General features: G+C 47.5%; 1 protein-coding gene across 1 annotated transcript in view; it reads right to left on the reverse strand.

The window, feature by feature from the left end:
- Positions 1-18,780, reverse strand: part of LOC149337063 (uncharacterized) — an 81,033-nt gene that overhangs the window by 35,377 nt on the left and 26,876 nt on the right. Inside the window, exons 12-19 of the mRNA XM_089553298.1 lie at positions 17,655-17,863; positions 16,563-16,665; positions 13,038-13,167; positions 11,058-11,271; positions 9,548-9,602; positions 7,215-7,474; positions 5,946-6,075; positions 2,960-3,114 (exon numbers count right to left, since the gene is read on the reverse strand). Of these exons, the coding sequence (XP_089409424.1) occupies positions 2,960-3,114; positions 5,946-6,075; positions 7,215-7,474; positions 9,548-9,602; positions 11,058-11,271; positions 13,038-13,167; positions 16,563-16,665; positions 17,655-17,863 (1,256 nt within the window). The remainder of the gene's footprint in view (positions 1-2,959; positions 3,115-5,945; positions 6,076-7,214; positions 7,475-9,547; positions 9,603-11,057; positions 11,272-13,037; positions 13,168-16,562; positions 16,666-17,654; positions 17,864-18,780) is intronic.

The raw sequence follows: 18,780 nt of genomic DNA on the forward strand, positions 1-18,780 counted from the left end.
GTTTGTTGACTACCTCCAAGATCCTCCGAACTGATGTGGCTATGCTTCACTCTCATCCCTTGATAAAGGGCGCCTGCATTAAATAGAACGAAATAAGCATGCCTAGTCCTGCATACAGACTTTTTTTCATTTACTTCACTTATAGCATGGCTGCATCGTGGGGCTCTTTGGGACTGGAGGTTTGAGCGAATTCTGTTACTTAAGACCTTTAAGTAAAGGTAACATATAAATAACACACTTTGACAGTTTGACTTTTTGACGGGTAGTTTGACATATGCGTATACAGGGTGTCCACGCTAACTTTAGCCAACGCTTAAAAAATAAATTATTTGAGGTAGGCCAGGGAAACCACTTACATACATCTACCAACCGGCTTGCGCATCATAGGCAATTTTTTGTTTTGCAATTAATTAATCAGTAATGAAGATAATTTTTCTAAATGTGTATATATTGACTTTAGATGGCTGATGTGAATAGCAAAGTTAGAGAGCACCTTCAGAAACCCCATTCCATTTACCGTATTTACACGATTGTAAGTCGACTCGAATGTAAGTCGACCCCCCACATCACAATTGTGAAAAAAAAAAACGAGGTCATTTAAACTTGGCCTTTATTAGTAGAACTAGAACGCGACAGTACTATCCTGTGGCCTCCGCTGATCACCAGCCGCTATCGGCTGCCGCACGCGGGAGTGCCCGTGGGCACATTCCAAAACAAAAATGTCTTAGTCACTCGTCATATCGTCCTCGCTAGCGCTGCCGTCGTCATGTCGTCATCGCTGTTGCAGTCCCACAGCTCGTCGTTCTAACATCGTCATGCAGTGAAATCCTGCACTTCGCAAAAAGCCACATCATGACATCGCGAGCAACAGCTGAAAATTTTGCCTCGTTGTAGCTGCCACTCCTGTATCACTCAGTGCGAAGGTCGAACTTGCGGCCTGGCGCGCAGTTCGTTTCTTCGGCATAAAGAATGACAGACATCTTGAATGTAGCCGCGAACGAGCACCGGTCGCTTATCAGACCTGAAGCACAAATGACGAATGACGAAGCACTACATTAAAAACTTGTGAAACGCGGCCGGCAGTAGTCGAATGCGTCAGAGCCAGAGAGAAATTACGCGCGAGCGGCGTCGGCTCTTCCGTCGGCTACCGACACTCCCTGGTGCCGCTGCGATTCGGAGGGGGGTGCCGCCACGATTGGAACAGCAGCCCTTCCATCAGCTACCGACGCTCCCTTCGGCGCCGAGTGCGCGGTTGAAAGTAAACAAAAAAAAAAATAAGAGTAGAACGCGAAGGCGCTATCGGGCCGCCGCCGCTTATCAGCATACGCAATCTGCGGCCACGTGTGGGGAGTGGGTTGGTGCTGGTTTGCTGCTTATCGACAGCCACCATCAGCGGGCCGCCTCGCGCGGGGCGGGGATGGCGGTTCTGCGCGTTGACATAGCTGCTCAAGGCAAGAACGATGCGACGGAGCCACGCAGCAAAAAATGCAACCACGCTTGTCTCGTTTGTTTCGCCTTTATTTATAGTGTGATGCTTTGGTTTCGATTGTAAGTCGACCCCCCCACTTCGGATTTTCAAATTTTGAAAAATGGGTCGACTTACAATCGTGTAAATACGGTATTTGCGGTAAAGAAAACCTCACGTATACCTTTTTTCCGAGCTCTAAAGAAAGCCCGCGAAATATAAAAAAAATCACGTGACTAGCGCATCCGCGCGCCACGATTGTGCTGCTCTCAACCGTTGCTTGAGTGAACGAAATCAGCTGCTGGCAAGGCATGACGACCTCAATGCGCTGGCAGGCCGATATGTCAACGGTGGTTGCGGCCGGCCTCCGCGCTAGCCAGTCTGCAAGCGTGACGGTGCAAGTTGCAGCGAACGCGCCGGGCATTGGGAGCTACGAAATAGCCAAAGGTGACAAACACAAATATGACGACTTTTATTCGCCGCTGAGAGGCAAAAGAAAATAGGCAAGTATTTTGCCATCTTCTTTTGCCTCTCAGTAGCGAATAAAACTCGTCGAATTTGTGTTTGTCACCTTTGGCCATGTCATAGCTCACAATGCCCGGCGCGTTCGCTGCAACTTGCACCGTCACGCTTGCAGACTGGCTAGCGCGGAGGCCGGCCGCAACCACCGTTGACATATCGGCCTGCCAGCGCATTGAGGTCGTCGCGCCTTGCCAGCAGCTCATTTCGTTCACTCAAGCAACGGTTGAGAGCAGCACAATCGTGGCGCGCGGATGCGCTAGTCATGTGATTTTTTTTATATTTCGCGGGCTTTCTTTAGAGCTCGGAAAAAAGGTATACGTGAGGTTTCTTTTACCGAAAATAAATAGAATGGGGGTTTCTGAAGGTGCTCTCTAACTTTGCTATTCACATCAGCCATCTAAAGTCAATATTTACGCATTTAGAAAAATTATCTTCATTACTAATTAATTAATTGCAAAACAAAAAATTGCCTTTGATGCGCAAGCCGGTTAGTAGATGTATGCAAGTGGTTTCCCTGGCCTACCTCAAATATTTTATTTTTTAACCCTTGGCTAAAGTTAGTGTGGACACCCTGTATATAGTTTGACTAATGTATGTTGGACATATATATAACACACACTTTGACTGTTTGACTTTTTAACAGGTAGTGGCTCATACCAAATATTTTTCATATTTCAGAAAATTCTTAACATCTTTTTTTCTTTCATATACATGCGTGTTTATACAAGTTTTCTTCAATTTTCTTCTAAAATCTTGTTTTTGGCAAACAAAATTTTCTGTCGCAATATGCACTTCATTATTCAATTTTATATGCCTAAAAAGCACATTTATTTAGCTTTGTTTTCAAATAAATAGTTTTCACTGAACAACAAAGCTACCAAAGCCTACAAAAAAAACGGTCATTTTTTCCCCACGGTCAAGAAAAAATTAAACTCTGCTCTCTCCAACACAGTGGCACCTGCCAACACCTACCAGCCATCCCGGGTGACCGCCAGGGAGTGGTACAGTCCCGCGGTCACCCTGACCACCTCCTTGGTGCAGAGGGTCTCCACCAGGTGGGGCACCCAGGTCCTCTGCAGGTCGCCCAGACCCAGCTGGCCAAAGCGTGATGAGCCACACGAGAACACCTGCACCATCACCACGGATGGACACTTCAACACAGGCGTGCGCACAGGGGGGCAGGGGGTGCAGCTACCCCCTCTAATCATCTAAGGGAGGCGCCAGGTCTGCCCCATACCTTTTCTCTCTCAAACCTTACCCGTCATTGTTTATAGTGCAGTGTTATGGCCATGCAGGTTTTCTGACGACAATGGCGGCTGAGGAACCGTGATGTTGCGTTACAAGAACTGTTTGCTTACCGGGTCACTTTGAGGCAATCTTTCCAGGTTCCTTTTTCAATTAACAAAGAACGGACGTGTCGTATGCTATAGTCTTTGGCTTGGAAGAGAACGGAAATTCCTGTGGAAGCGCACTGTCACATTGATATCTCAGCGGTGCAAGGACTCTGCTTTCCTCTGCCGATAGGAAAGTAAAACCTGCTGCTAAATAATATTTTGTATAAGTTGTAATTACATCACAATGAAATGAATGTTTTAAAACCATTCCTCATCTCTGCGCTGTGTTTTAAACATAGGGGCCTCAGCAGAAGAGAGTATGAGGAGGGGGACTGCTGTGAAACTTGGCTTCCTCTGCGCACCCTACGCACTTCAATGAACCCTTCTATTGATGTCACCAGTGTAGCAAGGCTACACAACTGCAGTGTTTGCCAGAGAAATCACAAAATCACAAAAACAAGAGAGTCAGCTAAAAGGCCAAGTGTGAGTCCACTCTGCAAGATTCCACTCTTCTGCAGCAGGCTTTATTTCAGGAAAGCCGGATATTGCATAAATGATAAGCCTAGAAAACATCAGCAAGTTATCAGGACTATCAATGTTCCGCACATCTTGGTAGGGCACTGTGCCCAATGCAGGGTAGGCTCCACAGTTGGATAAAACCACAATTTTATTCGGAAACAACAGAAGAGGAGCTAAGGGCTGTGGGAAGCCTCTTCCATGATTTGTACAACGACTGAGTGAGTGAGTATATGCGTGAACAGATGAATAAGTGAGTATGTAGTACGCCTTCGATGACATCATCAAAGCAGCAAATTCATTTATATTCAAATTTGTGCACTTTTGGTCTTCAGATAGCAGGGGTCTAGTTCACTTTGCAACTGCTCCTTTCCATTTAACAGTGGCTGTGCACTATATACGTGTCATGTCCTTCAAACAGTAAACACATAAAGTAAATTAAACTAACTCCCACACATATTCAAGTTGCACTCATTTTTGTGGACAGATTCTGTGAACTGGACCTCCATATTCCTCTCGGGGCCTTGAAATCCCACTGCATCAGTTCAAGCCATGCCTGCTTTAAAACATACAAGCACAGACCACAACATGACTGATCAGAGTGACCACACAACAACACCCTACAGTAATGCAAAGCAATGGCCTAGCCGGTAATTATACACAACCACTAATTTGAACAGCACGAACAAGCAAAATATGAAAGGAAATGACGTCTGAAATTGTGCTCTTAATCATAATTAAAACTTTACAAGTATAAAAAAACTTAAAATTTTCACTCTTACTTACATGCACTTCTTATGTGCTGCCGCGGACATATAACACAACGGTGGAGAAATTGCCGGAAGAAACTGCAAGGCTAACCCCACCTGTAGCTTACAGCATCTCAACTCAACTCAACAGGAAAAACGAAAAATACAAACCATCTACAATAAGGAAAGATACTTTGGTCAACAGTGCTTAAATAATGGTGCAATAGTGTGGTTAGTTCTCATTTACAAGCATCGTCAGGATGTACTTAAACTAGAAACAAAGCAAATATTAAAATACTTCGCATGAACCAAAGCGGTCAAAACTTTTGTGCCCTTGTTTACATGTGTTTACATTGAGAGTCTCCTTGTGCATAAAATAAGCTTTTCTCCTTTTGATTTTTCACACACGCAAATAAGTAGCCTTTCCATCAAAGATGAAGAAGCTTGTGCTTGAAGTACCGTATTTACTCACATAATAGGTGCACCTTTCTTTCAGAACATCTGGCTCAAAGTTTGGGGTGCTTCTACTATGCCTATTAGGAACACTACTGAGGACTAGTAGTCGTGTGTTTTTCTTTTCACCTGAGATTGGGGGGGGCATTGGCTTGCAATCGTGTACAGTATTGATCACAGTGCCAAGTTCGGGGTGCGCCTATTATGGGCAGAAATAAAAAAAAAAAACACTGTGGCTTAGCTTGGTTAAGCCCGGTAATTGCGAAAGCAATATCCGTACGTACGCCATGGTACAGCTGGTAGTGTAGCTGGTGGTTAGACTTGTGGTGATGCATCAGTTATACAACCCAACCCAATTCAATCCAATGCAATCCGAACCAATCCAATGCAATCCATTCCAATCCAATTCAATCCACTCCATTCCAATTCAATCCACTCCGATGTAATCTAATCTAATCCAATCCAACCAGTCCAGTACAATACAATCCAATCCATTCCAATCTACTCCTATCCAATCCAAACCAATGTAATCTAATTTAATGTAATCTAATCTAACCCAATCCAATCCAGTCTAATCTAATCCAACCCAATCTAATCCAATCTAATGCAATCAAGGTCAAATGAAGGTCAATGGTGGTCACCGCCGCGGCACGATGGTGGTCACCGGCCGCGGCACGCAACGGCGTGAAAGTGCAAGTAGTACTGCTTTCGCAATAAAATCAGATTTTTCGCGAACAAACTGCAGGTGCACCTACTATGCGAGTGTGCCTATTATGCGAGCAAATAGGGCAAGTTCCTGTGCTGGAAACCATCATGTGTCTTCCTGTCTCCTCTGCTCTGTCAGCGCCTGCAAAGCATCTCAGCACGTCCCCGCACTCCGAGTGAACAAAGCTGCATGCCACTCACGCCAGCATCAGTATTGAACAGGGTGTGGTGGGTGCCGCAGGCCACCTGGGACACCTTGACCCGCAGGGTGTCCAGCACCTCCACACACGTGACACCCAGGATCTCCTTGTGGCTCTCCCGGTGTCCCAGCCTAAAAGACAGCCAAACACAAAAGACGGGGGGGGGGGGGGGGGGGGAGTTTCACAAGTGGCTTGGAAATGCCAACCAACAATGTAAGAAAGAGAGCTGGCTGGTTCTACATTGTGAACTAAATGGAATGGATGGTAACTGAACAATGGTGATGAGCACAACGGTGAACGCACAACAAACGCAAACAACAAAGACACTGGAACATACTGCAACTATTGACTTGAAATGCTATGTAGCTGAACCACGTTATAACAAAGTTGAAGGATCTCGGCAATTACTTTGTTACAGCCGTAGCTCAGTTATAACCTAAGTTGACCGAGCTTCCAAGGGAAGTCCTCATTCTTTCGTTACTCTCTTCATTATTCATTATTCATTCATTCAAGTAGGCAATCGCAGAGAAATTCTGTAACAGCTTTGGCAGTGCCCTCCTTTTCAAAGCACATGCCAGAGCGCTTCGCACCCTGGTGTGGTTGACGCGCAAGCTGTTCTACGCCAAACCTGCGGGGAACAACTGGAAACCTCAGAACATGTAGTGCTCCATTGCGGCTGATTGTCCCCACAGCCTCCAGAGGGCACCACCTTCTCGTAAGCAGTCGTGTACCACATTGCATCTTTATTACACCACATGTCTGCACAGGGAATGTCAGCTGCGCTCTAGAAAGGGCAAACTGTCTCTGGCCGCCAGTTCTGCTGAAAGCCAATAGGATATACGAGCAAATGTGGACGCACCAACAACAAAAAAAAAAAAAAACGGCCGCTTACTCAGAAAAATTTCGTTGATGCGGACCCCCGGTTCATGAAAAAACGGCGCACAGAAAAACACAAGGAGAACGGACAGGACAAGAGCGCTCTTGTCCTGTCCATTCTCCTTGTGTTTTTCTGTGCGCCGTTTTTTGATGGATCGTTGCACCTAGCCCAACTTTCTGTTTTACTCAACCCTCGGTTCGAAACATGTTTGCCGCAGGGGGAAATAACAGCATTGCCTTGAATGGTTTACTGACGGGGAATCGCAAATACTTTGCTGTGGTGGAAACTTCGCTGTCGCAGCGTTTGTTGTAGAGAGGTTCTACTGTACACTAGCAACAAAAGGGTTCCAAACAAGACAGCTGCTGCAGTTCTTTCTGTAGGGAGCAAACGCACCTGCCAAACTGAGCCCGTCCCCAGGTGTAGGCCTTGCCCCGTACCACCAGGCCGCAGTGGGACTGGCCACACGCAACATAGCGCTCGGCCTCCTGAGCTGCGGGAGGGCGCTTTGTGCTGGATGGTGCCGGGGGCGTGAAGAAGCCGGTCCTGAGCAGGCGCTCATCGTAGCCCCGGTTCTTGGACCGGCGCCGGTTCAGCATCAGCAGCACGAACAGCATGAACTTGACAATGTCCTCTTCATTCACCGAGTCATCGTCCTGCATTTGCAAAAGCTGCGTCTAACAGGTGACATGCACCAAGTAGGTCTAGGGAGCCAACAGATCAACTGCCTTGTTACCTCTGTTTGATAGTTTGCGTGAACAGTGGCTTTTTTGGCTCAAAGTGAATAGTAATTCGCTTCAAATAATTACAAAGTGAACATTTCAAATAGTTTTGGCACACAAGACCATTACGTGGCAAAAAAAAGTGCAATGAAGCTTTGTCATACTAACTGAAGTTACAGAACAGTTCAATATGTCTGCACCACACGAACTGGTTCAGGCAGTTCTTGCAGTTCTGCACTTTGCCGGTTGTTTCAGCAGTGTGACATGCTGCCCTCTGCACGACAGCATTCGTTTCAAAAAAGCACAGACATCGTGCAGGTCTAGTCCAAGAAAATTCACGCCTCCTCAGTGGTCGCAGTCGCCCTTGAGGATGGTGGCTTTAAAAAAAAATGGACGTTGCAATAAATGGCAAAGAGACTCAAGTTACTCCACTCTCCTATGAGAATGGTGCCCAAGTTTGCCAAGCAAACGGTTATGTGTACTTGACAGCAGGTCCAAAAAAGTAAACACCTGCATGCAGCATAATGCAAGCTGGCATTTCAGGCGTGTTCAGTAAAAGAATGCACGTGCGCAAGGCGCACACGGATCAAGGCTGGTCCGTGGCAAAAATTCACTGCAATCTACTGCTTGAAAATTCTTCACATGGTTCGGGATGGTGGCAGCTGCTGATGTGGGCGACACACAGCTGGCTGCAATTTGTTGGTGATGCCAAGGCTGGCAGGCGACCAGGCCGCCACTCTAACATTCATTTTGGAAGCAGCAAGTGCCATGCTGCGCTTGAACTGCCAGAACTGACGCTGCGTAACATACTCGCGACACCACAGCAGAACTTTAGAGAACTGGTGCAGCAAGTGCAGCCCAATCGAAAAGACTTTATGCTCACATTACGCAAAAATGCCCACCTGTACACTTACATTTCATTTTCATGAGCAGTTGCAGCCTGATAACAGTGTGTTGCTATAAAAGGCATAAAAGAATTCGGGAAACTCCCTTTGTGCATTCAAGGTTACCATCCTGATTTGACGCATAACACTAGCCACATACAACAGCTTTTCACACTACTATAGAATTCCGCACAAGCACCCCCACCGACACGCAATGCGCCCAGGCAACACTGGCCTGCCCCATCCAGTCCAAAAACACAATCCAATCCAATCCTGCTTTGCAGCCTGATAAGCCAGTAGCCACACACCATTTGTCACTTTGTTTAGGCAGTGTTAGGTCGGCTCCGCATTCCTACACAGTGGCAAAGAAAACTCAGGTCATCCAGAGGCGTCAAGAAAACGGAAAAATGTGCACCAGACGTCTCGACACTTCAAGTTCGGCCGGAAACAGATATGGGAATGGGACAGGAATTTTTACAATTTGCTAGAGCAAAGCTACAATAACGCCGAACTGCAACGAAAGCTAAGTAACGGCACGCCGGAGTTTAGTGAATGCATGGACGATGCACAGTTTGAGATGTTTCAGCACCAAAGAAGCACAGGACACACAGTTAGCAACTGGCTTCGTTCTGAAGAGGCTGCAACAAATCTTCGGCCCAATAAAGTTCGCATCCCCGAAGATAAATAAAATTTTAAATCCATGCACACTGCGCTTCTTTTTTCTGGCAGAATAACTTCGTTGTCCCCATCTTAAATTTCTGTGGCGTTCCAGGATTGCGCCCCCTCCACTTTACTGGTAATTTCGACTTGCATTGGGAGGGGGGTTTGCTCGTAACTTCACGGTAGTTAACCATTTAATGTCTGATCAATGGTTATACTGTGTGGCCAGCTCCCGTCTTAAAGTGGTGACACAACACATACTGGTGGCTGCCAGTATCTCAGCTGCTTCACAGATGAAGCACATGGAAAAACACACCCAGTGAATTCCAATTCCAGCTTCACAGAAGTCTAGGCTGTACATCACCAATTTTTCAGGCATAATTTAATTTAAGACCTATACTTCAAATCAAACGGCCTGCTACATGCAGAGAACTCGCAGTGACTAATAACGCTCTTGCCTCACCGATTGTGTCAAATCCAGGGAGTCCGTCGAGAGGGAAGACGAAGAGCCGGGGTAGCTGCGGCCAAGAAAAAAAGAATGAATGAATAAGGGTCTAAGAAAAAACAGGAAATCACCGCGCCTTTCTGGCCTTTCTTATTTCTTACATAATATTAACTGCACCGCACATGGGAAAGACCTCTTCTGGTGCAACTATGAGCGTAAAAAAAACTGACTTCAAAAATCGAAAAAAAAAAAGCACACATCGGCTTTTTGGGCCACAGTGTTTTGGGCCTTGAGCCCAGGCCCAAAACATCTCATGGTATACTTAACCCCTTGCGGTCCAAAACTTTTACGCACTGCACAACAGTTCCAGTCCAAAAATATTTCCCTAGTTTTGGCCACTATGAAAGAAAAAAACTGTGCAAGGACAAACTTTTCACGGAATGTTTGTCTTTCAATGCTATTTCAGAGGTATTTCAATGACATTTGGGTAGCGTGCAGTTTAAAAGATGGCACATTATGCGTAATGAGGAAAAAGCATGCAATTCAACCAAGAAACACCTTGCCAGGCAATGCCCGACAGCAGACAGGAACGGCCGTGTTGCAATGTCAGGAGAGGACCGACTAAGGAACACAAGGGGTTAATGCAGACGTATGGAACAGCTAACCATCAGTGCAGGAACTGCGCACACTTTCAGCCTGTCACACAGTGCAGGCCTCTTCATGAATGGCAAGTTTCTTTTTTCTAGTCTGCATCATGCACACATAGAAAGCTCTTCTGCACGTGCTAAAGGCCAGAGTTCTCTGACTGTGAAACTTCCCATAGTGTCCATGCATCAAAACACAACACTCTGATTGGGCTGGCCGCCGCCGCAGTGGCTCAGTGGCTACGGCGCTCGGCTGCTGACCCGAAAGACGCGGGTTCGATCCCGGCCGCGGCGGCTGAATTTCTTGAAGGCGAAATTCTAGAGGCCTGTGTGCTGTGCGATGTCAGTGCACATTAAAGAACCCCAGGTGGTCGAAATTTCCAGAGCCCTTCACTACGGCGTCCCTCATAGCCTGAGTCGCTCTGGGACGTTAAACCCCAATAAACCAAACCAATCTGATTGATCTGGAAATGGCCATGGTTAACAATGTAAACTATGTTCAAGTTACAAATTTCGAGACCGTTGATGAATGCACAACCGCCTAGCAACAAGATCAGTGAAACAGATGCAGCAGCAAAAATTCCTTGACATAAGAGTCCTAGATAAACTAAGAGGTAAACAATGCAAAAAAGAAAATGCTCTCCAGAAGATAATGGCGACAAATGGCAACAGCTTTTATTGGCCAGAGTCACAGCTAGGTGGCGCAAGCTGCCATCTTATTTAAAGGGTTCCGTCCATCCATACGTCCAACCGGAAAAAATGCCCGCAGTGAGTAGCCACTGTTTATGACATTTTTTCCCAAGTCATGAAGCATCGACTCCTCTGCCCTGCCACATTCCAGATATACTACAAGGATACGGAAGGCAACGATGAGAACCGCTCACCGGCCCTGTCTTGAAGACGCCAGGAGGACTCGGCGCAGAGCGAGGGCAGGTGCTGGCCGTGATGCATCGTACATTCGGGCGACCCGCTGCACCAGGTCAGGGTCCAGTCGTGGCAGCAGGTCGGCCAGCAGCCGGAGGTGGGCGCTGAGCAGCGGCAGGTCGCACGACAGCGGCAGCAGCAGGTCTGGATCAGTCACACACATCGGGAAGTGACCTGCAGGAAACGGTAAGGTTGAGTACAGGACACCCTTCAGTGCACTCACAAAAGGAAGCGTAAGTTCTCTGCATTTTAAAGGCATTACGCAAAATCCATGGAAAACTGCTCAAAGTGAGCAATGGGTAACACCCGGCATAAGGTTGCCGGATTGCTCTGAACAAGGTCTTGAGCAAGCGTTAGTGCTATGATTGTTTTTCAACGTCCGCTTTCTACCTGCAATGCAATGCAATGTGATGTAATGTGAAGGCAAGATAACCGGTGGTGCTTGAGGGTAACGGAGTGGATACCAAGAGAAGGCAAGCGTAGCAGGGGACGGCAGAAAGTTTGGTGGGCGGATGAGATTAAGAAGTTTGCGGGGATAGGGTGGCCGCAACTGCCTAAGGACAGGGTTGATTGGAGAGACATGGGAGAGGCCTTTGCCCTGCAGTAGGTGTAGTCAGGCTGATGATGATGATGAAGATGATGTCGTGCTGACATTTTTCATGTACACTCTGGGTTAGTAGCAGCTCCTTTGTGGAACTTACTTTTGCACCTAACATGCAACTGCAAAATTGTAACCATCACTAATAAATTTCTTAACAGGTCACCACACGGACAGTTTACAGTTTCAAGGCCGCCTGTTTTACCAAACGCAGCAAGCACTTCTCAGTTTGTACAATTAAACTTTCATGCCAGTCTTGATGTCGGAAAAGATCCACATCTGGTGCTGATCATCGAAAGCGAGTGATTTCTTGTTTCTGACGTATGCGTCAAGCTGGTCCCGCACTTAACACCACTGTTTAATGCAGCAACATCCTACTGCTTCAATGGCTTTAGAATGCTCTACAGTGAGGAGTCCTACGTTGAGAACTTTCCACCACTTCAGAACTCAACAGCTGTATGTGGGGTTTTAACATTTATAATGCACACCCGTCATGTAAGCTTCACTGTAAAGTGGTCCTCTTTGTTCAAATAAAACTTTCCCACACTCCACTACAACTAAGCTGTGGTCGCTAAGTACAAAGTTAAAGGTGCACTGAAGAGGAATCTGAACTCGTCTTTTTGCCGCGGGAATTCGATCTACATGTTCCTAGCATTCTTAGAAACTGTGACTTATTGCCCTGTGTGGCCGATTTCTCTAATTAAATCGAATTAACGTCCGGCTCCTGCCTTTACTTTTTAATTCTCCCTCGTACGGTGGGCGGAGTCGACCAACGCGTGGAGTGCCTTTCAGCCAGCTCCGTGGAGGCTTTGCTTTTGCTTTATGTTGTTTTTTGGGTTTCCGTGAATAAATGGTTTCATTCGCTGATAATATAGCCGCAAAATAAGCCCGAAGAAATAAAAATACGTGCGGACTATTTGCTTCTGCGGATTACTACGTATTACTCCGCCGATGGCAGAGCGGCAAGCGGTCACGGGACTGGGTGAAAGGCACTCCGCGCATTGGTCGACTCCGCCCACCATACGAGAGAGAATTAAAAAAAAAAAAGCGGGAGCCGGACATTAATTCGATTTAATTAGGGAAATCGGCCACACAGGTCAATAAATCGAAGTTTCTAAAAATGCTCAGAACGTGTGGATGGAGCTCCCGCGGCAAAAAGACGAGTTCAGATTCCTCTTCAGTGCACCCTTAACTAAGTTTTGCTGAAATGGGGCGGCAGGCATATCGTAGTGCACAAACTCCTTAGAGGGCTGAGCCCCAAGAGTGCCATCAAGCTGACAGACATGCACTGCTTCCTCTCGACTGAAAGCACTACAGAGGCCCCCCCCCCCCCTTGGCTCACCGCTGTTGGCCTGCTGGAGGAGGTGTCCGTAACCTCGGCTGGCAAGGGCGGCGCACGTGGCCGAGTCCAGGGCCAGGCTGGGGTCAAAGTGCACCAGCTGCTCCACCATCAGCCGCCGCTGGCCACGCAGCTGCACGAGGAAGGAGATGCGGTGGGGTCAGTGGGTGCAACACCATGCAGTTTCTTTCGCCAGTTACTGGCACCCTCCACCCGCCACCACTGATCCCTGGACATGACACCCGGTGTACATTAGTACGTCCGCATGAGTTTCCTGTTTGCAGCACTTAGGCATCAAGTGTGCTGCAACACTGTGTTCCAGGAGGGTTCAGCCTGCATTCCTGCGCACATGAGACCATGAAGGTCTTTGCCTTCTCTCCCAATTTTTTCACCCACTCCACCTCTTCCCTTAATGACCTTTTAATGGCAGTTTAAGGGAGCAGTCTGGACAATTAATGCAACAAAATAAGCTCACTAACCTAGTGAAGCATTAAGTTAGTTATTGGCATGCGGGTGTGCACCCGGCTTTAAAGCAGCAAAGATTCTGGGCAGGAGAGTAAGCACAAAAGCAAGAGTTCTGCTCAAAGCTTTCCATGCAGATAGGCGCCTAGCATGTGAAACAGGCCTTATTCACATTTAATCTACAGTTCAGGCTCTCTCCAGTATGTCCTCTGATGAAAAACAATCCACACTTAGCAGTACCAATGCTTTGAGCTTTTGTTACCCGATGGATCCACAGTGTTTTCCATTTGCCGGTAGACGCCATAACCACAGTCCACTAAAACTGTCGTCAATGCAGAATACATGTTAACAGACAGATTGAGGTGCACAAGCTCAAATGGACGCTATGCCATACAAAAACTGCCTGGTCAAATCTTTAGGTGAATCCCCCAAGGTGGAGATTTGTAATAAGGGAGTAATTACTCATTGCTTGCTCAGAAACTTCGTAGTTACTGAAAAATTTGTCCTGGTCCGGGGTTCGAACCTGGGACCACCGCTTCACCGGAGCAGTCGCTCTACCAACTGAGCTAACCAGGACGGCAAGCTTATGGTAGGGCGAGAGCGAATTGATCAATAACTCGAAATGGGAACAGTGTTGATCAAATGTTATATGGTTGGCTAGTGTACAGTTGGTCAGATGCCCTACCATATACCAGCCGTCCCAGTTAGCTAAGTTGGTAGAGCAACTGCTGCGATGAAGCGGTGGTTCTGGGTTCGAACCCTGGACCAGGACAAATTTTTCAGTAACTATGAAGTTTCTATGGAATCTGTGTAGCTTTCCTTTGCAGCCGCATGGCTGCTCGTAGATGGTCGCCAATGAGTAATTACTCCCTCATTAAATAACTGTCTATTACTGTGAGGGGGCTGGGACGTTATTAGTTTTTAGTTCACCAGTATTGCTGGCATGCAACAGCTGTCATGCTTGCTGACCACAGTTTCAAGCATACGGACACATAAGAACGAACACATCCACTAACGAAATATTCAATAAACATATTCTACACCTTTTCTAACAGAACCACGGTGGAATCGGGAGCTTCAGACATTATGTTTTCTGTTGTGCTGTAAAAAATTAGGTCCTCAAAATTCAGTTCAGCTTAATTCGGCTGCCCTGCCTTGGCTGTGCTACCACTAGCGAGTGGTACTGGCTACTGGCAAGCCACCACCACCATCCGCTGGAATAGGTCCACTATAGTGCAAAGGCTTCCCAATTGATTTCAAATTACCTCTGCCCTGCAGCAGTCACCAGCATCAAAAAATTATCTTATCCCTTCACCAAACCTTATGGGTGCCTTCTAGCTGTTCCCTTGTCTTTGGAATCCACTCTGCTACCCTTAGGGACCACTTTGGTTGCCACACTACATGTTCTGCCCGAGCCCATATATTTCTTTTATTTCTCACCTAGGGCATCACTACCTTGACACTTTGCTCTAAACAATGATGCTCCTCTAAAGCTTATCGCTGTCATTTTCCTTTCCCTAGCCCGCTCCACTGTCCTCTATCTAATTTCAATGTCTTTTATTAGCCACCAAGTTGCTGCTGCAGAGGCACTCAGAAACGGCAAATTCCCCAGCACCACACAGCAGTGGCAATTACTGCAGGACATGAGGAAAGGTCTGAAGGGCTCACACCTTACTGGAATGCTCCCCCCCCCCACCCCTTCCCTCACCCACCAAAATACAGGAAGGTGTGTGCACTATACGCTGCATAATGCAAGAACCCAGTGGACAGCTGTTACACAGTGCTACAAACGTTTTACCCCTTTCCACACAATGCCGCAAGTGCAGTGCCCTCTTGTGTTATACCACAGTGTCTCGTCCTTTTCGCTGCACTGTAGCCGAGAACGCCTGCCCTCCATGCTGCACCTCTATATTCCTTCTCATCTTCATCACACAGCCCCACAGCTAGCAATCCCTCTTGCTGCGCCATCATGCCACAGGTATCAGATTCCTTGCCCTCCATGCCATCTGCATGCAGCACATCCCTCTTGCTCCTGTTGTTGCACGCTGCAGCATTATACTCCACCTCACAAGTTGTATGCAGCGCTGTGAAGGCTGCGGCGATTTAAGCTGATCAGAACAGCATGCACTGCAAAACATGTTCCTCTGTGCTTCTCACCCCATGACTGGTGGCTCCACCCCTAGGAAGGAAAGAGCACCAGCCTCCAGCTGCTGCAAGCAGGACACTCGTCGAACTCGGTGGACACAATACTTATGACTGCCTATAAACCACTTCACAACAGACCTCCGCAGTGCAGTGCCCGCGCAGGCTTTCTCTGATAATTTAAACAGCGAATTAAACGCTCGCTGTGGTTTCAAAACACCATCCTGAGCTACCTTCTCAATTACTGCAATAATTATTTGAAAAATAATCCTAACATTGCTCAAATATTCAAAGGAAAACGTGTCGTCTTTCTTGGCCCCAACTGGGTAGTACAGCAAACAACTTGTGAGATGAAGTATACACACCCCGTTGTGCCTCATCTGCTATTTCCTCTGCCCCCGCCTCTTTCCTACCCCCTTTGCTGTATGGATGTCTGTTGTGGATTCAGGGCAACATGCCATCAACAGCTACCGCTGCAGGTTAAAACCGCTCAAGGTGCACCACTGTGCATGGCTTGCTCATGTCTCAGAGCTGGCAAGACACGTCACCACACATGAAAAGGGTAAGCCTGCTAGTACAGAATCTGCCATGCCTTATCAATTACTTGGCACACCTTGGCCCACACTTAACGATGACATCTATTGCCAGGTTCCCTACATTTCCCAACACTTCCTCAAAGAGTGTGTAATGAGGCGACTCGCACAATTACTGTGGACGGCCACAGCCTTTGTTCAAGCGGTGCTGCTCAGCAGGCCAGCGTTCGGAAGCGCAAACCCGAGCTTCGTCAGCTTCGTCTTCCTTCTTCTTTCTCCCCTTCGTCGGTGCTAGCCGCTGGGGCATCAAACCGTCTACTCTCTTTCTTACAAGTGCAACATCTTCTCAAGCACAGAGACAAAGCTCGAACTACCGATGGCTAGACCTCACCTGTGCGCAGTGGTGAAGCAGCTCGTAGAGGCGCTGCTCGGACAGCATCCGCATCACGACCGACGCGTCGTAGTACAGGTTCTCCCGCAGGAACTCCCTGCAGGTGAAAAGGCCAAACAGAGGGAAATCAGAGCACAGTGGCACACATTTCCAGCCAGTAAGATTCCGAAACCTGCACCCAGCATGAACCTTTTCACCACTGCTGAGTCACACCTCGGGGCAGGGCTGGACACCCAGGGAAAAAGTCAGCCCAGTCAAAGCAATGAAAAGCATGTCCGCAACCACACTTTCTGGCACGAGGACATGTCCCCCAAGACAAGGCACAGTGCAGGCGGCCATTGCATCACAGCTCGCGCAAAGCACAACACCTTTTTTTATTTCTGATCCATGGTGTAAAACTGTAGTGCAGATAAGACAAAGAAACATCAAAAGAACAAACAAGATCGGACCCAGGCTGTCCCGTCTTGTTTATTCCTTCAGTGCGTCTTCGTCTTATTTGTACTACAGTTCTTCTACACATGATGGTATCGGCTTTGATGGTATCGGCTGTCCATCAGGTGTGATTACGATCCCTGTATAAATGTGGTTTTCCTGTAGTAAACCTTAGTTGAAGTTCCGCGTCTTGTCCTGTGCTTTCCTCTCTTCGTCCCTCGTCATTTTGCGCAGTTGCAGTATGCACTCCATTGTCAACCACCAACTAGCCCGCCTTCACTTGTTACATGTGCTACTTCTACACAACAGATACATGATGCAAATGGACACGAAATACATTCCATTTTCGCCAAGACACCATGTCAAAAGGTCGAAGGAAAAGGGACGGCCTCCAATAAGCAGCTCAGCAGTGCACCAGAACAGATGTCATCTACGCTGAGCTTGGCTTCAACAGCTACATGTCCTGGATTCCCTAAGGCACTTCACACAGATGTGGAGGAGCTGAACAGCATGTTGGTGACGAACAGCATGCTATCCAAGACTGCTGCCACTTTTACCCTCAATTTTCTCTTTTTTAGTGAATGAGAAAAGGTAAGTGGCACTGGACAGAGCACTAACACCACGTAGCGGCAGAAGGGAAGGAGGGTGCCTTGCCTGAAGGCCTGGAGGACGGCGTCACGGTCGGCCGTGTCGCGGCGCTTGCCCAGCACCTGCTGCACGAAGCCCAGGGCGGCCACGTTGGCAAAGTGGACCCGGTCTGGGGCGGGGATCTCGGAGGCACGCGTGCCAAACAGCACCTGCACGTAGGCCAGCAGCTCCGAGAGGAAGCCCCGGCTCGCAAAGTGGGCCACCCTTTTCAGCTGAGGACACTGCACGGGGGGGGGGGGGGGGGGGGGCGAAAAGGGCAGAGTTTAAGAGTTTTGTCAGCCTTCCTTTCAAAACTGGAGGACTAGAACACACAATCGCACTTAGCAATGGGCAATCAGAAGCTGGAACCACAGCCTGTTCCTCAGTCTACTGATTATCAGCTACTCCTTCGCATATTCTCTAGCACGTGCTAAAGCTTCCATCGCTCACATTTACCAGTGCTACCACTTTAAAAAGCTAACACATTCATTCTGCCTGCACTGGACATCGTTTCGGTTTCGTTCACAGTTTAGTTTATGTCCCAAAGCGACTCAGGCTACGACGGACGCCGTAGTGAAGGGCTCTGGTAATTTGACCACCTGGGGTTCTTTAACGTGCACTGACACCACACAGTACAATGTCTTCTAGAATTTCACCTCCATCGAAGTTCGACTGCAATGGCCAGGATCGAACCCGCGTCTTTCGGGTCATCAGCCGAGCACCATAACCACTGAGCCACTGCGGCAGCTTGGACCACATTTCGCAAGAGACATTTCATCGAGTACCAGTTCTACGCCGTTCTACTCTCATTCAAATGACTACTGTCTGTAATATTTTGTACCTTTCCCTAACACTAACACTCAGAAGGGCACTATAGGAACCTGTATAAATAAATGAATAAATTGTGAAACAGGCATTCTATTATAAAGAATTTTTGTCAGTGCTAAAGTTACTGGATAGTTACCAACATTGGGCACTGTGCTTGCCATCTTGTCTTCCTCAGTACTGGCCTCTTAGCCTACCACAGACCTGGCCTGAATCAGAAGATTATGTTGGAGTGACTTTGTATCCTTTTTCTTTTTTGCAGCCTTTGCAATGAACCTTTTATGATGGCTTAATGACACAAATATCAACTGGCATTGCTAGCCCATAAAGAGAC

The sequence above is a fragment of the Amblyomma mixtum genome, chromosome 7 (genome assembly GCF_055824585.1).
Source record: "Amblyomma mixtum isolate Tamu chromosome 7, ASM5582458v1, whole genome shotgun sequence".
In the NCBI taxonomy this organism is placed as follows: domain Eukaryota; kingdom Metazoa; phylum Arthropoda; class Arachnida; order Ixodida; family Ixodidae; genus Amblyomma; species Amblyomma mixtum.